The 21,466-nt window shown below is 45.4% G+C and overlaps 1 protein-coding gene across 1 annotated transcript in view; it reads right to left on the bottom strand.

Moving 5' to 3' along the window:
- The window catches only part of hprt1l (hypoxanthine phosphoribosyltransferase 1, like), a 61,088-nt gene that overhangs the window by 12,995 nt on the left and 26,627 nt on the right, over positions 1–21,466 (bottom strand). Inside the window, exons 3-7 of the mRNA XM_038806243.1 lie at positions 12,188–12,371; positions 8,371–8,436; positions 2,385–2,402; positions 1,707–1,789; positions 162–208 (exon numbers count right to left, since the gene is read on the bottom strand). Coding sequence (XP_038662171.1) covers positions 162–208; positions 1,707–1,789; positions 2,385–2,402; positions 8,371–8,436; positions 12,188–12,371 — 398 coding nt within the window. The remainder of the gene's footprint in view (positions 1–161; positions 209–1,706; positions 1,790–2,384; positions 2,403–8,370; positions 8,437–12,187; positions 12,372–21,466) is intronic.

Here is a 21,466-nt window from a genome sequence, read left to right as displayed (position 1 = left end):
GTTTAGTTATCACAGCAGTTGGCTGTGTTAGATATGGACATGAGCCTTTACCCACTAGGTGTAACTAAAAACACCCAGTTTTTTTTCAAACTTTGAAAAGAAGCACAAAGCTAAATGTTCTTTCATGGACATCATTTAAACGATGGGAATACAGTACTTACAGTCTGGCCTGTATCCTGAACTCCTCGGGGTCCTTTTCAATAACAAGCTGTGAATAGAGTTGTAAGAAAAACAAAACCATTTAACTGCAAACCTGTATTGACTTACTAAAGCAGCACAGTTGAACATTGATAACCTACCATTTAGAGAGAAAACATTTTGAGGGGACGGTGGGGGAAGGGGAGGCGAAGTGCAGAATATTCAAGGCCACCAATTAAAATACAATGGAATGGACCAACATAGGATAGATTCCAGACCCAAACATGCATCGCAAATTGACCGTTTGGTTCAATTTGTTACATGCACTTGGGAGGTTGCGAGTTGATGCTCGACTTCAGAGATCTAAGCCCCAAGCTAACACAGAGTGCTAGTGTTGTCATTCAGATTTAACATTAAGTTGAGATAAGTGAGGTGGGGGGGGGGGGGGGGCAGATGAAGAAGGGAAATGACTTGCAGGTCTTGTATGATCTCTGGACACCTCAGCGTGCAATACAACTCAAAAACTACCTCCTTGGTTCCAACATAAACAAGGCAGCAGCCATTTTTGCTCGTGGAAAGCTCTCACGGATGTGACAATGACCAGCTGATCTGATTTTGTGACGTTGGGTGAGGGAATAAACATTGACCTTGACACCGGCAAGAACTCCCCTACTCTGAAATAGCACCGTGGGATATTTTAAATCCACCTGGAGGACAGCTGAACCTCAGTGAGGAGCAGCACTCGCTCGGACGTGCACTGGAATGTCAGCCTGGGTTTTAGCGCTTAAACTTTTGGAATGTAACTTGAACCCAACAACTTCAAATTCAGAGGCAAGAGTGCAACTAACTGAGCGACAGCAGAGATTTTGCACATCTCGTGGTTGTCCTCCCAGAGTGCCCTGGCCAACCCTCTCTCCCTTCCACCCTACCCCACCCCAACCTGAACCAGTTTAACTGGTTGTTTTCTGACAAGTGTGAAGCTGCTGGTCGTAGCTGGAGGGCTTCATTTAGATAAAACATTTGTGGACTCTCGCCCGGCATCCACAGAGACTCGTTATCTCCTCGACTGCAGGAGGCCGCAGGGCGAGAGATTGCATCAATTTCAAAAGGGTGGAGTTGCCACTTGAAAATGTGTGATTTGGGTTGGGGGCACAGTAGTTTGATGAGGCTGAGGGAAAATGTGATCTACTCACCTCAGTGGAAATTTGAAGTTATTAAGCAATCAAGCTACGCAAAATAGAATAATTGCCAAGTCAGATACATGTTCGTGAATGTCCCATTACTGACACAGCACAATGGGGCCAAAAGTTTCCCTCGATATTGTAATTTCCATAACTCTGGGGTAAATCGTACAGTTCCAACTATCAGCTGAAAAGCTTCCCATGAAGGCGATGCAGATTGGGAAGTCAAGACATCGGAGTGTAGAATTTCCGCCTATTGACTTAAATGGATGACAAACTGTGCTCGGCACAGGTGCACATAAATCCCCAACATTCACGGCCGTCACCCAAAAGCTCGGAGTCGGGCAGGCCAAGCTGTAAATACGTCGGGGGTGAAGCGTACCCTACCTTGCTACTTTGACCATTTGGGGCTTGTAGTTCTCCAGGAGTGCGAGAAGTTTCTTCATTGTTCTGCCAGTTTCTACAATATCCTGGAGAGGGAAGCAACAGGAGGTACTGAATGATTACCAAACTCCAGAATTCAATTAATTGCGGGTGCGGGGGTGGGGAGCAGGAGGTTGGTGAGGAAGTGGAAAACCTACAAAGTAGCGTGTAAAATTACAAGTAATGCATACTAGCACATAAAATGCCCAGATCAATCAAACTTCCCATCCTCACGGTCTCTCTCCATAATCTTTTGTGGGCGTCAACTGTCGTGGCTTAGAAGTATCGCATTCGCTCTGGAATTTCAGGGTCTCAATCTCCTGTTTTACCCTTCCTGCCAACCCCAAGCCAGAAGCAGTTTTTGCCCAAACGGTCCTAATCTATCAATGCATAATTCTACCCCGCTCCATCATTACTTTGTATTTACTTGGAAAAATGATGGATCGTAAAACTTAGCTCAGTCTGGCTGAGCTAAGACTGTTTTACAAAGATAGTGAGGGGTCAGGCCATGAAGGGATGCAAAAATCAAGGATGAGAACAAAAGTCTATTTCCCCCCAAAAAACTAGGAGGGGTACAGCACGTTAAAAATCGTAAACCATACTCCACGCAACATTTAGAAAATGAGAATATAATTGACTCACCTCAACAATTAGGACATTCTGCGTCGTGTGGCAGCAGGCGGGGGTAAAAAAAATGAAAAATGTTATTTTATTCAACTTTAGACGAAACACTCAATAACCAGCTTGTGCATTATTAGATGATTACTAGATAAATGCACCGGCAAGTATAGCAGCTTTGTGAGGGGTGTGATAGTTTTGGCCTTACATTAGTGGTCTCCACAGTTGCCCATTTTCATCAATGAATCTTACTACCATAGACAAAGGCAGATTGGTGGAATGGGAGGATAGGTGGCAGATAACAGCAGAGAAGTGTGAGGTGATAACATAAAACGAAGTGTACTCTAAAGGAGATGCAGGAGCAGAGATATCTGTTATTAAAGGTGCCAGGGCAGGTTGAGATAGAAGTTAAAATATCCCTGGCTTTATTATTAGGGGCGTAGAGTACAAGAGCAAGGAAGTGATGTTGAGCTTGTACAAGACCTCAGCTGGAGCATTGCATCCAGTTCGTGTCACTGCATTTTCGGAAGGATATGAAGGGAGGATAGAAAGGGAGTAGAAGGGGTTCACAAGAATTGTTCCAGGGATGAAAAACTTCAGTTATGAAGATAGGTTGGAGAAGTTGGGACTCTTTTTCTTCGAGAAAAGGAGGCCTAGGGGATATTTGATACAAATATGCAAAATCATGTGGGGCCTCAACAAAGTATAGGAAGGAACTGTTCCCATTGATTGAAGGATCGTGAACCAGAGGGTATAGCTTTAAGGTAAGTGGTAAAAGACGAAAGAAGCAACATGGGAAAAAACCTTTTCATACAGCGAGTGGTGAGAGTCTGGAATGCATTGCCTGGGAATGTAATGGAGGCAGGTTCAACTGAAGTGTTTGAGAGGGAATTAGATGATTATTTGAAAAGAAACAAGGTGCAGGGTTACCGGGACATGGACGAAAAACAGCACAAGGTTAAATGTTCATTCAGAGAGTCAGTGCAGTCAAAATGGATCAAATGGCTTCCCTTCTGGTTGTAATAATTCTCCCATACCATTAGTCTGGTCGATAACACAACTTGCCCCATTTTCTCCATCTTCAAGGCTGCTTCCCTGTCACCCATCAGTGAATTGAACATCTTTCCCCTTGAACAACTTCAACGCTAGCTATAGCCCAAGTCCTAAATACACCTCCCATGTCTGAGAGGCTTTGACATCTCTCTGTCTCACACCCTTGAGTAGGCAATCAATCTCTCTCTCTCTCCCTCTCACCACAAGGCTCCAATCTCTCTCACTTTCTTACCATGCTGCAATCTTCCTTGGGTGTTATTTTAAATTCATGATATTCTGGCTGAGAACAAAAATTGATACTTTGAATGTAGGAAGTCTGGATGATGGAGAAGAGAAGGTTTTAATAGATCAGGCTGATAATAATAATCTTTATTGTCACAAGTAGGCTCACATTAACATTGCAATGAAGTTACTGTGAAAAGCTTCTAGTCGCCACATTGCGGCATCTGTTTGGGTACACTGAGAATGTACAATTTCTCGGATACAAGAATTCAGAATGTCCAAATTACCTAATAGCACGTCTTTCAGGACTTATGGGAGGAAACCGGAGTAACCGGAGGAAACCCACGCAGACACAGGCAGAACGTGCAGACTCCGCACAGATAGTGGCCCGTGCCGGGAATCAAACCTGGGACCATGGCACTGTGAAGCCATAGTGCTAACCACAATGCTAATGTGCTGCCCAGACACCAGGTTGAATCTAACCAGCCTTTGATGATGGATTTGGAGGCGGGAGAGATTGGCAAAATGGCACGGGAAGATGTTGGGTGGGAGGAGGGGAGGGGGAGAGAGAGAGAGATGTGGGGCAGGTACGCTTCCCTACATCATTCTGTTACCATGCTATTTGCCAATGGTGGGCAAGTTGGTAGATTGACCGCCCAATGGGCAATCAAGTGAGTCCCTAAGTGGCCAAATGAGGATCATTCCTCACTTCCATGAGCATTTTTTTGGGGCCACGTCGCTGTGTAGCGAGATTGCCCAGAGAAATCAGGATGACCCGAGTAGACTCTTGAGGGTGGGACTCTCTTTTAGGGCATTCGATGAAACACGGACGAGGAGGAATGATTCTCTTCCTGTGGCAATGGCACCATATGCACTCAGCACCCTCCTGTTTCCCACCCTTCCCCACCAAGACCTGCCTATCCCCAACCCTACTTACTCCTTCTCAAGCATGACCAGCCATCGAGGTGCCCTCATCTTGCAGTCCCAGTAATGGCCACTGCTAGTTGTGGCGCTGCCGAGTTGCCAGTCTGCTGATCAATAGCATCCCCAGTGGCAGTCACTGAACAGGCTGGTGCTGGCAAAATGTGGCCCTGGGGTCTGCAAACTGCTAAAAATAACACTGCCTCCCAGCCCCAGCACTTCTGCCACCTCAGAAAAATTCTGGCCACGAATTGGATAAGGTCATAAATAGCTGTTAAAAAGTGGGTTTCATAGCAGGAGGTATAGAAGGTAAAAGTTGACAATTAAGTCACAGTAAGGGGCCTAAATGAGAGGATAGATGCCATCCACTGGCAGCAACAGAAAGAGTTAATTAAGGAAATGGGCTTGGGTTGAACTGGTCTTTGCGGGTCCTTGGACTCGGCTAATCCCTTTGTTGAGAGCATATAAATTCAGGCGTTCTCTGTGAGACCAGCACGGGAGTGCGACTTCGGACAGTGTGCAGGTTTGGTAAGGAGGGGAGGAAGGTACTCCTTTGCTTTTTTTTTTAAACTTTTCCATCCTGTAGGAGTTGCTTTCATTTTTGTTGCAGAGGAGGAAGTGAACTGCTGGTGAGCATCCAGTAAGTGGTCAAGGTCCATTTTCCAAAAGTTTAAAATAGGATTGGAGTTTGTGAAAAGGTGAGTAATATCTAAATGAAAATCAATAATTAAACAAGATGATTAAGTAGTTAATTAAGTATGACAGGTGTTACGAATCCAGTTGATGTTATAACTGGATGGGAAGATCCCAGAATGGAATCCTGGCTTACAAAGACCTTGGACGGGATTCACTGTCCATCCTGGTGCAGCGCGCCCCCGGGATTCTCCGTTTCGTCAGCCGGCCAATGGGGTTTCCCATTGTGGACAGCCCTCGCTGTCGGGAAATCCCTGGGCAGCCGGCGCAACGGAGAATCCCGACAGGAAGGATGCGCTGGCCTTGGAAAGGGTCCAGAGGAGGTTCACAAGAATGATCCCTAGAATGAAGAACTTGTCTTATGAGGAACGGTCGAGGACTCTGCGTCAGTTAGAAGGATGAGGGGGGATCTTATTGAAACTTACAGGATACGGCGAGGCCTGGATAGAGTGGACGTTGAGAGGATGTTTCCACTTGGAGGAAAAACTAGAAGCAGAGGACACAATCTTTTAAAACAGAGATGAGGAGGAATTTCTTCAGCCAAAGGTTGGTGAATCTGTGGAACTCTTTGCCGCAGAAGGCTGTGGAGGCCAAATCACTAAGTATCTTTAAGACTTCGATAGATAGGTTCTTGAGTAATAAAAGGATAAGGGGTTATGGGGAAAAGGCAGGAGAATGGGGATGAGAAAAATATCAGCCATGACTGAAAGGCAGAGAAAATGTGATGTGCCGAGTGGCCTAATTCTGCTTCTATGTCTCATGGTCTATATGGTCAGCGGAGAATTCAACCCCATTACTTTTACTTTGTTAAAATAAATTTACAGCACCCAATTATTGGTTTTTCCAAATTAAGGAGCAATTTAGTGTGGCCAATCCACCTATCCTGCACATCTTTGACTTGTGGTGTGAGAACCACGCAGACACAGGGAGAATGTTCGCACTCCGCACGGACAAGGACCCGGGACTGGGATCGAACCCAGGTCCTCGGTGCCATGAGGCAGCATTGCTAACCACTGTGCCATCGAGCCGCCCCCAACTTTTACTTTTTTGGATTAAATGTGGAGGAGCAGATTCACAGGACCGCTAATTAGTTTTAACAAGATGGAATAAATTTTATTAAACATGAAGTTAGATTATTTTACACTCCTGCTTTACTCACCCCTTATTTTAAAAATTGCACACAGGTTTCAGGATTAACACGGATTACAAATTAATTCTTATATCACAATGGTCTCATAACAAACAAAGTCCCTTTTAAGCACACAAGATGACTGGGAAAATACACTCAAAATACCAAGTTAATGTTTGTTGTTTGTGATCGTCTCCTCAGGTTTCCCCCCCTCAGATGATTGCCATGCGAGTTTCCAAACTTCACTCCCAAAAACACACTTTAAAATTTTCTCTCATAATAATGCTTTCTTCTCTCATAATAATGCTTTCTTTTAGTGGCTTTCATTCCGAAATCCAGACCAGGTGTTCCAAAAAACACACAAACAAATCTTCCACGCTATGCCGAATCCTGACTGGGCCTCACACCGAACCTCGATCAGGCAGGGCAGTCCATGCCCTTACTACTCTCTTTCTAGATCCGTATCACATTTAATTATCCTAATTTCCTTCGAAGTCCAGGTTTAAAAAAAGTCAAATCATCCACAAGGAAATACATGTAAAAGAAAACATAATACTGATCAATACTGGTCAATGGGATAATTCTGGTTTAATCAGCAAAATAATTTGGCAAAGAGTAAACCATACATTTTAAAGTGAATACTAAGAGGCATTGATCAAACCTTTGAGATCCTGAAGGGTATTAACAGGGTGGATATGCAGAGGATGTTTCCTCTTGTCAGAGAATCTAGAACTAGTGGTTACTTTTTAAAAATGTGTTGCTCATTTTTTTTTTAAATTTAGAGTACCCAATTCCTTTTTTCCAATTAAGGGGCAATTTAGCGTGGCCAATTCACCTACCTTGCACATCTTTGGGTTGTGGGGGCGAGACCCATGCAACACCAGGAGTGCAAACTCCACACGGACAGTGACCCAGAGCCAGGATCGAACCTGGGACCTCGGCGCTGTGAGGCGGCAGTGCTAACCACTGTGCCATTGTGATGCCCTCTGTATTGCTCATTTAAGACAGAGATGAGGAGAATTTTTTGTTTTGCAAAGCATAGAGTCTCTTTTGAATTCTCGTCCTCAGAAAGGTAGATTATGCCAGGGCTAGGTAGATTCTCGATTAACAAACGGGTGACAGAATATTGGGGATAGGTGGGAATGTAGTGTTTAGGTTACAATCAGATTGGCATTATCTGATTGAACATTGGAGCAGGATCGAGGGGCCAAGTGGCCTACTCCTGCTCCTAATTCGTATGTTCGCACATTCCTAATGGAAGTAGAAGCCAAAAATCACTCGTGTCGATTTGGGTTGGACACCTATAAACGTTCTGTGCCACTGTGGTTGATCAGGGGGTAAAATGTGCAGGAGGAGATGCCAGGCTGGAGAATTTAGCAGAAATAAGGCCGCGCCTAATAGAATCTGCAGACTGGAGAAAAGAATTTCAATTTAACGTACTGGGTGACCAGGGACATCATGGGATAGTGAGGCTGGGGGCAACAGGAGAGCAGGACAAGATGCTTCTAGGGGCTTTTCACAGCAACTTCATTGCAGTGTTAATGTAAGTCTACTTGTGATAATAATAAAGATTATTATTATTATGGGAGCGCATTTGCCAGAACACCAGCAGTGAATTACCTGCACAATTGAATGATGTTGCAATGAGGTAGATGTACCTTTAAGGGTGCATTTCTTAAACATGCTGTCAATCACTACCACCTTGGAAGGATGTGCTGTATTATACATAGCCTCTTAGTTAACATCGTCTCATCTTCAAATAAGGAACCAACATTATTCTTTCACCACGATTGTCATGTGATTGGTATGTTTATGTCGAAGAGGAGAATGTATCAATCCGATGCACTGTACTTGTTTAACGTCTCTGGTGCATTATGGCTACTCCAGGCCTCCCTGAAGTAAATGTAAGGCAGTTCTCTGTATTCGCGCACCCTCAATACACTCGGTGTTTGGTTAAACCATTATGGGATCAATGGAGAGTATTGTACCAACCTTTCCAGCCAACGTGCACAGGTCATCCCCTCCAATAACTTTCACCTCCTCCACGGTCTGGTCATTCTGTGTAAAAGACAGAAGGAGCGATAGCCAACTTTGGTGCAATGACGTTGCAACAGAGGGAAGATCATCACATATTTTTTAATTCTTTCATGGGTTGTTGCTCATCCTGAATTGCCCCTCGAATGGAGACCCTCCCTCGGCTATTTTAGAGAGCAGTTAAAGTGTCAGCCACATTGCTGTGGGTCTGGAGCCATACGTAGGCCCAATCGGATAAGGATGGCGATTACCTTCTCGAATGGATATTAGAAAACTAGGTGGGGTTTTACGACACTGGTTAATGGTGATAATTAGACTGTTTAATTACAGATATTTATTGAATTCAAATTGAGCCCAGTACCCAGAACATTTCCCTGGGTCTCTGGATTACTATTCCAGTGACAACACCACTAAGCCACCACCTCCCTCCAATACAAAAGCATTTGTTGGAATATCCCCGGGAATTAACACAGCTCTCATTTAAAAGTCGTTCCCAACTTGTGCAGCCCATTGTGGACTTTCTGGTGCCTGCACTGTGATTTTAGCGTTTATTGAATTGTTGCACCTGAACTTTTAGATTTCAGAAAGATATTTGCAGCTGGAGTCTGCCAGTTTCTCTGGTTTGTATATTGTCAAGTGAGCTTCGGGTGAAAGAGACAATATTAAATTCAGTGAGCTGAAAGTTGGGCCATTATTAATCCTCTGGTATGCATCGCTGCTCGGTGTTTCAGTCCATAGTGTCCCTGTGCAATGAAGCAAAACACAGCATGCCCGGTTCATTCCCTAGTCGGAATGGAGTAAACTGATCTTGCCGGAGGCAACTGTAAGAAGTAATACAATAGGCTCAAAATGGCCCTGGGCCAGGAAAGTTGATGGCAAAAAAAAAGAAAGAAATTGGACATTGTGGTGGTGATCATTATCTATCGTGACCCCCTGCTGTCAAAAATATCTGTGCACGTATGGACTCAGCAGATACAAGCTCAGCTGTGACAGCAGCCATCCAAACGTTCCTAGTCTAGGTCTGCAGACTGCGCCATCGAATGAGATATGGTTCCGGAGGATGCCGACTCAAGAGAGGAATTGAAAATGTGGCAGTGTTCACAGGTGGCTTTGGGTTGGCTGAGTCATCAATCATTCATTTGGTTTGAGTCAATCGTTTGGATTGAGTCAATCCAAACCGAGCCCAGCCCCACCACCTTTTGGTATTAATGGAGGTGGACACATAAAACTGATCCCTTGGGAACAGTTAAACATTTTATTCAGGCTGTGTACCGCAAATGTTACTTCCATTTTAAATTTAACCCTGGCCAGTTAGGTTGCCAGGAGACTTCGGAAACCCAGCAGCTAAAGAGTGCTGCCTCAGTGCCTGGGACTCGGGTTCAATTCCGGCCTCGGGTGACTGTCTGTGTGGAGTTTGTACGTTCTCCCCATGTCTGCGAGCGTTTCCTCCCATAGTCCAAAGCTATGCAGGTTAGGTGGATTGGCCGTGCTAAACTGCCCCTTAGTGTCCAAAGATGTGCAGGTTAGATGGGGTTACGGGGCTAGGGCGTGGGAGTGGGTCTAGATAGAGTGCTCTTTCAGAGGGTTGATGTCGACATAATGGGCTGAGTGGCCTGCTTCTGCACTGTAGGGACTCTATGATTGGATTGGATTGGATTGGATTTGTTTATTATCACGTGTACCGAGGTACAGTGAAAAGTATTTTTCTGCAAGCAGCTCAACAGATCATTCAGTACATGGGAAGAAAAGGGAATTAAACAGAATTCAAGAAAATACATGAGAATACATAATAGGGCAACACAATATATACAATGTACTACATAAGCATTGGCATCGGATGAAGCAGACACGGGTGTAGTGTTAATGAGGTCAGTCCATAAGAGGGTCATTTAGGAGTCTGGTGACAGTGGGGAAGAAGCTGTTTTTGAGTCTGTTCGTCCGTGTTCTCAGACTTCTGAATCTCCTGCCCGATGGAAGAAGTTGGAAAAGTGAGTAAGCCGGGTGGGAGGGATCCTTGATTATGCTGCCCGCTTTCCCCAGGCAGCGGGAGGTGTAGATGGAGTCCATGGATGGGAGGCAGGTTCGTGTGATGGACTGGGCGGTATTCACGACTCTCTGAAGTTCCTTGCGGTCCTGGGCCGAGCAGTTGCCATACCAGGCTGTGATGCAGCCCGATAGGATGCTCTCTATAGTGCATCTGTAAAAGTTGGTAAGGGTTAATGTGGACATGCCGAATTTCCTTAGTTTCCTGAGGAAGTAAAGGCGCTGTTGTGCTTTGGAGAATGGAGAATGAATGGAGAAGGCAAGCGCCTTGCCAGCATTGTTGGTGAACAGGGAGAAATCATCAGCTCATAAGCTAACCATTTCCCTTCCCATAATCTGAACACCTTCTTCTCTCCGCACCCCCCCCCCCCCCCCACCCCTCCCCCACCCAGATCAGTCTCCGAATTCCAGGATCACCCACAATCCTCCAAACAATGCTGTCTTCACCCCTACCGCCATCCAACCTGGGGGGGGGGACAGCAGTCCTCACCCAGCAAGGAGCCGAGAGCCAAGCCTGTCCATTACACAGAAACCCTATTAAAGAAATTGAGAAGGCACAGCATTCTGAAATACCCTGTCCTGGCCAGAATTTTCCCCCTACACCCAACCACTCCACGACTTGGAAATCCTCTCTCAGTAGTCATTCATAGCAGACAATCCTTGTTCTGGAACCATGATTCGTTGTTTGAGCTTCCTTGTGTGCTCCACTTCAATTTGCTGTTAGTGTACATTATTTGACTCCGCTTACCTATAATATGCATTTAGAAATATGTCATTTGGACCATCTCCAATTCAAGATTGAGTTAGGTAGGCTTAGAATCGACAAGGGAGTCAGGGGTTATGGGAGCAGATAGTGTTAATGTTAAATATAGAAAATGCTGGACAATCTCAGCAGGTCTGACAGCATCTGGGCAGCAGGGTAGCACTGTGCTTAGTACTAGGCTTCACAGCGCCAGGGTCCTAGGTTCGATTCCTGGCTTGCATCACTTCTCTGTGGAGTCTGCACGTTCTCCCCGTGTCTGCATGAGTTTCCTCCGGGTGCTCCGGTTTCCTCCCACAAGTCCCGAAAGATGTTCCTGTTGGTTAATTTGGACATTCTTAATTCTTCCTCAGTGTACCCAAACAGGTGACGGAGTGTGGTGACTAGGGGCTTTTCACAGTAACTTCGTGGCAGTGTGAATGTAAGCCTACTTGTGACAATAAGAAAGATTATTATTATTATCTGAGCAGAGAGAAGGGAGCCAACGTTTTGAGTCTGGATGACTCTGTCAAAACTAGAGAGAACTGGAAATAGGATTAGATTTATACTGTTGTCAGGGGCAAGGGGTTGGGCGTGGAGGGGTGGGATTGGATAGAGGGCCGGCGATAGGTGGAGATTGACAAAGATGTCGTGGATAGAAAGACAAAGGGAATATAGAATACATGCATTCAGTTGGTGATTAAACACAGGTATCTCCCAATTGGGGAAGGATTAGGTAATAATTGGAAGCACAGATAAACCAGTTCACACTGGGTGAGTCTGTGACTTTACTTTGCTGAATTGGAAGTAAACCTGTTTTCAGGTTCAGGCTAACTTCTTCCTCAACATACCATTATTAGAATTATCAGACATGAGAGTGGAGCTAAAACCACAGCCGCGAGCTTATTGAACGGTGGAACAGACGCCGTGAGCCGAATGGCTAACATCTGCTCTTGGGTCCCATGTTCCAATGGTTGAAAAGCAAATACTTACACAGTAGCTCTTCAACCTGATGAAGTCGATGGTCATTGGGAGTGACTCATCTTGGTTCCGATTTAGAGCTTTGATGTAGTCTAAAAGGTCAGCAAAGAATTTGTAACCTCCCTTCAGCACACAGAGGACGACAATGTGAGCACCTCCCATTTCCTTCGTTATATCTCTGGCCATGCGTTCTGTTCTGGGAAAACAAACATTAGCCAATGTATCAACATATAGAACATGGCACTGAATCACAGAATAAGACCACAAGATGCAGGAGCAGAAGACGACCATTTGGCCCATCGACTCTTTTCTGTCATTCAAGGAGATCATGGCTGATCTGATATGGTAATCCGGAGGTCCACTTCCCTTATCCCCTTAACCTTCGATTCCCTTACTGATTAAAAATCAGTCTGTGCAGAATAAACCTGACTATACACCAACGATCCAGCATATCCTTTGGAACAACTATCTAGTGAATTCCATTCCTCTACTCTTTCTCCATAACTTTGCCTGTCCGCCGATAAGTATTTGAAAGTTATTACTCAATCTGCTTCTACCACTCAGTGCAGTGCTCCTAAAACATCAGCTCAGAAGCATTAGATCTGCCCTCAATATTGCTACAGTTAATCTCATGTGGGATGCCATAATAGGCTTCAGTTTCCTTTACTGTCGAGTCAACAATCTGCCATTTCTGAAGCCTATTTGGTGATGCCTGCTGCAGAGTTAGAGCATAAGAGCGAGAGCATGAATTGGGGCAAGGGAGATACTGACTCAATTGGTCAATCTATTAAATCGGTCTGAGATTGCAGCGTTTGCAGTTTTACCCTGTTCCTCTTTTGCTATTTTTGCAACTTTACCAAAATAAATTTATAAGATTGGTAGAGTGACCTAATCTAAGTGCTACAGTGAGAGTTTGGTGACTGAGGGAGTATAAGGGTTATTTAAAGTCTAGTATTTCTTTTATTTAGTTAATTAACTTAAAAGTTGCTGTTTGGTCTATAAGAAGGTGAATTTTGAATCAGCTTGAAACAAGGTTCTACTTGGACTTACTTGCAGCTGGAGCTTGTTAATTAGTTAATTGCATTAGGCCAGTTTTTAGAAGCTAGAGTCACAGTATAAATAGGGGCTAGATACAGTGCAGACTTTGTTTGCACTGAGTGCTGAGCTTGTGGCATTTGAGTGCTACAGTGAGAGTTTGGTGACTGAGGGAGTTAGGTGAGGAGGGAGTAAGGTACTCCTTTCATTTAATTTCCTATATTTATCAAAGAGCGTGAAGGGAACCAGGAGTTTAGAGTACAGCTGACTGGGAGCAGAGTCGGAGGGCGGAGGTCCAGTTGGTCCACAGGGCAGCTAATTCTGTAAAGTAAGAGGGGATGGAGGCTAGGGCAGTTGCATGCTCCTCCTGTAGGATGTGGGTGGTGAGGGATACCACTGGTGTCCCCGCTGACTATACCTGCGGGAAGTGCACCCAACTCCAGCTCCTCAGAGACCGTGTTAAGGTACTGGAGCTGGAGCTGGATGAACTTCGGATCATCCGGGAGGCAGAGGGGGTCATAGAGAAGAGTTACAGGGAGGTAGCCACACCAAAGGTACTGGACAAGAGTAGCTGGGTTACAGTCAGGGGAAAGAAAACTAACAGGCAGACAGTGCAGGGATCCCTCGTGGCCATTCCCCTTCAAAACAAGTATACCGTTTTGGATGCTGTTGGGGGGGATGACCTACCGGGGGAAGGCCCCAGCGGCCAGGTCTCTGGCACTGAGTCTGGCTCTGGGGCTCAGAAGGGAAGGGGGGAGCATAGAAAAGCAATAGTAATAGGAGATTCAATGGTTAGGGGAATAGATAGGAGATTCTGTGGTCGCGAGCGAGACTCCCGAAAGGTATGTTGCCTCCCGGGTGCCAGGGCCAGGGATGTCTCTGATCGTGTCTTCAGGATCCTGAAGGGGGAGGGTGAGCAGCCAGAAGTCGTGGTGCACATTGGTACCAACGATGTAGGTAGGAAAAAGGGTGTGGAGGTAATAAACAAGTTTAGGGAGTTAGGCTGGAAGTTAAGGGCCAGGACAGACAGAGTTGTCATCTCTGGTTTGTTGCCGGTGCCACGTGATAGCGAGGCTAGGAATAGGGAGAGAGTGCAGTTGAACACGTGGCTGCAGGAATGGTGTAGGAGGGAGGGCTTCAGGTATTTGGATAATTGGAGCGCATTCTGGGGAAGGTGGGACCTGTACAAGCAGGACGGGTTGCATCTGAACCAGAGGGGCACCAATATCCTGGGGGGGAGGTTTTCTAGTACTCTTCGGGAGGGTTTAAACTAATTTGGCAGGGGAATGGGAACCGGATCTGTAGTCCAGCAACTAAGGTAGACGATAGTCAGGACGCCAAAGCACGTAGTGATGCAGTGGGGAAGGTAACAATGACAAAGGAGAGTACTTGCAGGCAAGGAGATGGGTTGAAGTGTGTATACTTTAATGCAAGAAGCATCAGGAATAAGGTGGGTGAACTTAATGCATGGATCGGTACTTGGGACTACGATGTGGTGGCCATCACGGAAACTTGGATAGAAGAGGGGCAGAAATGGTTGTTGGAGGTCCCTGGTTATAGATGTTTCAACAAGATTAGGGAGGATGGTAAAAGAGGTGGGGGGGTGGCATTGTTAATTAGAGATAGTATAACAGCTGCAGAAAGGCAGTTCGAGGGGGATCTGCCTACTGAGGTAATATGGGTTGAAGTTAGAAATAGGAAAGGAGCAGTCACCTTGTTGGGAGTGTTCTATAGGCCCCCCAATAGCAGCAGAGATGTGGAGGAACAGATTGGGAAACAGATTCTGGAAAGGTGCAGAAGTCACAGGGTAGTAGTCATGGGCGACTTCAACTTCCCAAACATTGAGTGGAAACTCTTTAGATCAAATAGTTTGGATGGGGTAGTGTTTGTGCAGTGTGTCCAGGAAGCTTTTCTAACACAGTATGTAGATTGTCCGACCAGAGGGGAGGCCATATTGGATTTAGTACTTGGTAATGAACCAGGGCAGGTGATAGATTTGTTAGTGGGGGAGCATTTTGGAGGTAGTGACCACAATTCTGTGACTTTCACTTTAGTAATGGAGAGGGATAGGTGCGAGCAACAGGGCAAGGTTTATAATTGGGGGAAGGGTAAATACAATGCTGTCAGACAAGAATTGAAGTGCAGAAGTTGGGAACATAGGCTGTCAGGGAAGGACACAAGTGAAATGTGGAACTTGTTCAAGGATCAGGTACTGCGTGTCTTTGATATGTATGTCCCTGTCAGGCAGGGAAGAGATGGTCGAGTGAGGGAACCATGGTTGACAAGAGAGGTTGAATGTCTTGTTAAGAGGAAGAAGGAGACTTATGTAAGGCTGAAGAAACAAGGTTCAGACAGTGCGCTGGAGGGATACAAGATAGCCAGGAGGGAACTGAAGAAAGGGATTAGGAGAGCTAAGAGAGGGCATGAAAAATCTTTGGCGGGTAGGATCAAGGAAAACCCCAAGGCCTTTTACACATACGTGAGAAATATGAGAATGACTAGAGTGAGAGTAGGTCCGATTAAGGACAGTAGCGGGAGATTGTGTATTGAGTCTGAAGAGATAGGAGAGGTCTTGAACAAGTATTTTTCTTCAGTATTTACAAATGAGAGGGGCCATATTGTTGGAGAGGACAGCGTGAAGCAGACTGATAAGCTTGAGGAGATACTTGTCAGGAAGGAAGATGTGTTGCGCGTTTTGAAAAACTTGAGGATAGACAAGTCCCCCGGGCCTGACGGGATATATCCAAGGATTCTCTGGGAAGCAAGAAATGAAATTGCAGAGCCGTTGGCAATGATCTTTTCGTCCTCGCTGTCAACAGGGGTGGTACCAGAGGATTGGAGAGTGGCGAATGTCGTGCCCCTGTTCAAAAAAGGGAATAGGGATAACCCTGGGAATTACAGGCCAGTTAGTCTTACTTCGGTGGTAGGCAAAGTAATGGAAAGGGTACTGAGGGATAGGATTTCTGAGCATCTGGAAAGGCATTGCTTGATTAGGGATAGTCAGCACGGATTTGTGAGGGGTAGGTCTTGCCTTACAAGTCTTATTGAATTCTTTGAGGAGGTGACCAAGCATGTGGATGAAGGTAGAGCAGTGGATGTAGTGTACATGGATTTTAGTAAGGCATTTGATAAGGTTCCCCATGGTAGGCTTATGCAGAAAGTAAGGAGGCATGGGATAGTGGGAAATTTGGCCAGTTGGATAACAAACTGGCTAACCGATAGAAGACAGAGAGTTGTGGTGGATGGCAAATATTCAGCCTGGAGCCCAGTTATCAGTGGCGTACCGCAGGGATCAGTTCTGGGTCCTCTGCTGTTTGTGATTTTCATTAACGACTTGGATGAGGGAGTTGAAGGGTGGGTCAGTAAATTTGCAGATGATACGAAGATTGGTGGAGTTGTGGATAGTGAGGAGGGCTGTTGTCGGCTTCAAAGAGACATAGATAGAATGCAGAGCTGGGCTGAGAAGTGGCAGATGGAGTTTAACCCTGACAAGTGTGAGGTTGTCCATTTTGGAAGGACAAATCTGAATGCGGAATACAGGGTTAATGGTAGGGTTCTTGGCAATGTGGAGGAGCAGAGAGATCTTGGGGTCTATGTTCATTGTTCTTTGAAAGTTGCCACTCAAGTGGATAGAGCTGTGAAGAAGGCCTATGGTGTGCTAGCGTTCATTAGCAGAGGGATTGAATTTAAGAGCCGTGAGGTGATGATGCAGCTGTACAAAACCTTGGTCAGGCCACATTTGGAGTACTGTGTGCAGTTCTGGTCACCTCATTTTAGGAAGGATGTGGAAGCTTTGGAAAAGGTGCAAAGGAGATTTACCAGGATGTTGCCTGGAATGGAGAGTAGGTCATACGAGGAAAGATTGAGGGTGCTAGGCCTTTTCTCATTAGAACGGAGAAGGATGAGGGGCGACTTGATAGAGGTTTATAAGATGATCAGGGGAATAGATAGAGTAGACAGTCAGAGACTTTTTCCCCGGGTGGAACACACCATTACAAGGGGACATAAATTTAAGATAAATGGTGGAAGATATAGAGGGGATGTCAGAGGTAGGTTCTTTACCCAGAGAGTAGTGGGGGCATGGAATGCACTGCCTGTGGTAGTAGTTGAGTCGGAAAATTTATGGACCTTCAAGCGGCTATTGGATAGGTACTTGGATTAGGGTAGAATAAGGGAGTGTAGGTTAACTTCTTAAGGGCAGCACGGTAGCATTGTGGATAGCACAATTGCTTCACAGCTCCAGGGTCCCAAGTTCGATTTCGACTTGGGTCACTGTCTGTGTGGAGTCTGCACATCCTCCCCGTGACTGCGTGGGTTTCCTCCGGGTACTCCGGTTTCCTCCCACAGTCCAAAGATGTGCAGGTTGGGTGGATTGGCCATGACAAATTGTCCAAAATTCTATGATTAACCTAGGACAAAAGTTCGGCGCAACATCGTGGGCCGAAGGGCCTGTTCTGTGCTGTATTTCTCTATCTCTAAGGGTGGAATTTAATGCTGCCCCCACCGAGGTGATTGCGATGCCGGAGGGCATTCAAATCGGGCAGTAGGGTGCTGCCCTCTGCCTCAATTAAGTCCAGGGCGGGGAGGCTAGTGGGCAGTATTCCCTCCCTGCATCAATTGAGGCCCTTAGTTCCTTAAATGGGCATTAATTGCTCACTAAAGGGCCTCATGCCCCACCACTCTTGGGTCATCAAGCAGCAGGTGAGCAGTCACCACGCGGGAAGATCTAAAAGCAACACCCTCGCCAGAACACATGGCCAGCGATATAACGAAGGAAATGCTCCCTCCTCAGGCACTCTTTTATCAAAGGACCTGGCATTAGGCAAGGGACATCCTCTCATAGCCAGATCCTCTCTCCCCATCCCACTATTTATTTTAACCTCATCCCATCTGGGCCCTCCCAAGCTATAAAGCTGCCAATGGCACTGCCTGCAATGGAGTTATGGCAGCCTCTCATTGCCTAGCAAGCTCTTAGGAGGCCGGTGGGGGGGGGGGGGGTCTTTGATCCCAAGATAGGCCTGTGACTGGCCACTGTGAGGCAACAAATAGGGAGAGGCTTTCCCCAAAAGCATTAAAGGCAGCAGCGCTCTTACCAGCCTGCAGGCGACACACTTGTTGCCTGCATTAAATTCCACCATTAAGTGCTAAAGATGGTAAGAAAAAAAAGATTTGATGTAGTAAATCCATAGAATCTACTTGCTGTAAAAGGGAGAAAATCTCGAGCAAAATGCTGAAACCATAGTGCCCAAGGACTAAAACAGCAACTACATTTTCCACCTATGTACTGTGAGAAATCTGGTAAACTCTTCCTCAAAATGCTGGGATTTGGCAGCTTTCGAGACTATCATGAAATACTTTTTAGGTGGGTTAGGGTATCAAAGACAGATAATTGAAGTGGAGTTATAGATTACACATAATTAGAACTGACTTCTGGGTTTAAATGGCCTCCTCCCATGCTTAATGTTCCCATTGCTATATTTTAGGTCTGATGGAAGGAAATAAACCAATTTGTTTCCCCCTTTACAAATTATGACTAAATTAATGTACATTTCCAGCATTTTGTCTCGACTTTGAAATTCCAGCATTTGAAATTTGTCTCTTTTCTATCTTATATATGCCTCTCATCTTCCAACCATTGCATTGATCGGCCAAGGAAAAGCTGTAATTTTCCGTCTCTAATATCACTCGTCGCCGTCTTTAATTCTAAAACTTCAGCACCATCTGCTCACCTGTGCACTCTGCCTTTAGTTTAAAGAAAGCACAGACGTACAAACGTTCCCACTCCCTATACATGAAAGCAATCATTTTCCTTCTTTGAGAATGTACGCGCTCATGCAATTGGGGGACATCAGCGGTGAGAAATTAAACATCATATTTCAGGCAGTATCTGAGCACTCCCAACCCAGAAGCAGCACTCCCTGGATATAGAGCCACATTGGTCCTAATTTTGGAGCTGTTGTTATCAAGAGTGTTGTGTTCTGCTGCTTCGGATAACACAGGCTGCTACTTGATGCAGTCTTAACTAAAGGATGCTCCAGACTCTGAAATGAGTTCAACGTGTTTATTGAACTATTAACACAGTTCTCAAATTAGTTCGACTCTCTGCTAATCTAACTGTAGTAACTAAACGTACCAGCTTGCTCGAAGCCAGGTGCTGGGGTGTGATGCTGCTGATCAACCCTGTCTAACTCTCTCTAGATGTCTGTCTGTGGAAAGAGGAAGGGTGTGAGTGCGTCATCCCTGGAATAGTGTTTATGTCATGCCCTCTTGTGGTGATGTCACCTTTGAGTGTCCTGACTGCCCATTGGTTGTGTCCTATTCTGAGTGTTCACTGGTTGCATGTTTGCTTATCATGACAAGGAGCTGCACCAACATTCTCCAAATTCATTTTGTACACAGGACCCACAGACCCCGAGCAAAAAGAGGGCGGACATTCTGGCCATGGATCTGGACTGGATTCAAATCCTTGCCTCCGCAGTTGGCAAACTTCCACTTCTTCTCAGTAAATGGCCCAAAATAAATCAAATGGAATTTTCAACCACAACCTCAGAGCCACGGCTAAAAAAAACCCCAACACACATGGATGTAGTCCAATTGGCTGTGCTAGAAACCAAGGAATTAAGTGCTTGATCAAGATGGGTTCCCATTGAGTATTCATTCAGAGATTTGAATGCAGGAGTCTCAATCATAGATATTAAAGATGAATCACGATTCAAACTTCACTCACTTCTATTTCCGATTCTCTTCTCTCCCCGATCTTAATTTGAACATTAAAACCAGAAGCATTCCAGTGGAAGGACAAATTCCATCAAACCAGCATTATTTTATTCTTATTCCCCAACCAAGTACAGATCAGCAATTTTGTTTAAAAAAAAACACAAGGCCCGAGCGAAGACATAGTCAGAGCCAACATTGAGGTTTTGTCAGATATTTTTCTCATTCAATATTTTAAACTTAACACGTGTTTTATATATGAAATCGCAAAGAGAGAGAATCAGAGGGGCACACATCAACATAGTGCAAGGGGTTTATTTATCAGATGCAGTTCAAACAGGGCACAATGGTGAACTCCACGAAAGCCCGCAAAACGCTCCATGCCGTAATTGTGTAACGCGTGACATTACATCAGCCAATGCTGTTGCTTTGATACATAACACTATGACAATTATAATCAGGTTGATTATCGGAGCTGGAGGGGCAATGGAACTCAAAATCCCAGTTCTGGAGAAGGAAGTGGTGAAATGAATAGATCAGTTTTGGTCATCCGAGACTCAGGTAATAAATCACAGTACACACAAAACTCATCACCTCAACATAGGTGGGCTACTTTGATAGCACACACTACTTTGAATCACAGGGTTCTGTGTTCAAGTCTCACCCCAGAGCACAAAATCAAAGGAGTGCAGTACTGAAGGAGCACCGTCAGAAGTGCCACCTTTCAGATAAGATGATAACTGAAGCCCCATCTGCTTTGTTGCGTGTGGGGAAAGCATCCCATGACACCATTTTGAAGAAGAACAGGGGAGTTTTCTCCAGTACCCTGGCCGATTTTTATCTCTCAAATCACTTCACAAAACAAAATTCCTTGGTCGCTATCAAAATGATATTTGTGGAGTTTGCTGAGCATAAATTAGCAGCCACAGTTCCAACATTACACCAATATGGTACTGCCAAAACTACACCAATGGCGGCACAGCCAAAACGAAACTAATGACGGCACTGCCAAAACTACACTAATGACGGTACTGCCAAAACTACACCAATGGCGGCACGGCCAAAACTACACCATTACGGCACGGCCAAAACTACACCAATGGCGGCACTGTCACAACTGAACTAATGACGGCACTGCCAAAACTACACCAATGACGGTACTGCCAAAACGACACCAATGACGGCACGGCCAAAACTACACTAATGACGGTACTGCCAAAACTACACCAATGGCGGCACGGCCAAAACTACACCAATGGCGGCACTGTCACAACTGAACTAATGACGGCACTGCCAAAACTACACCAATGACGGTACTGCCAAAAGTACACCAATGGCGGCACGGCCAAAACTACACCAAAATGGTACTGCCAAAACTACACCAATGGCGGCACTGCCAAAACTACACCAATGACAGCATGGCCACAACTACACCAATGACAGCACTGCCAAAACTACACCAATGACGGCACGGCCAAAACTATACTAATGACGGCACGGCCAAAACTACTCCAATGACGGCATTGCCAAAACTACACCAAT

Source organism: Scyliorhinus canicula, chromosome 9, assembly GCF_902713615.1.
Source record: "Scyliorhinus canicula chromosome 9, sScyCan1.1, whole genome shotgun sequence".
NCBI classification, from domain to species: domain Eukaryota; kingdom Metazoa; phylum Chordata; class Chondrichthyes; order Carcharhiniformes; family Scyliorhinidae; genus Scyliorhinus; species Scyliorhinus canicula.
Note: the sequence above shows the minus strand (reverse complement) of the source record. Positions and strands in the feature narration are given on the sequence as shown.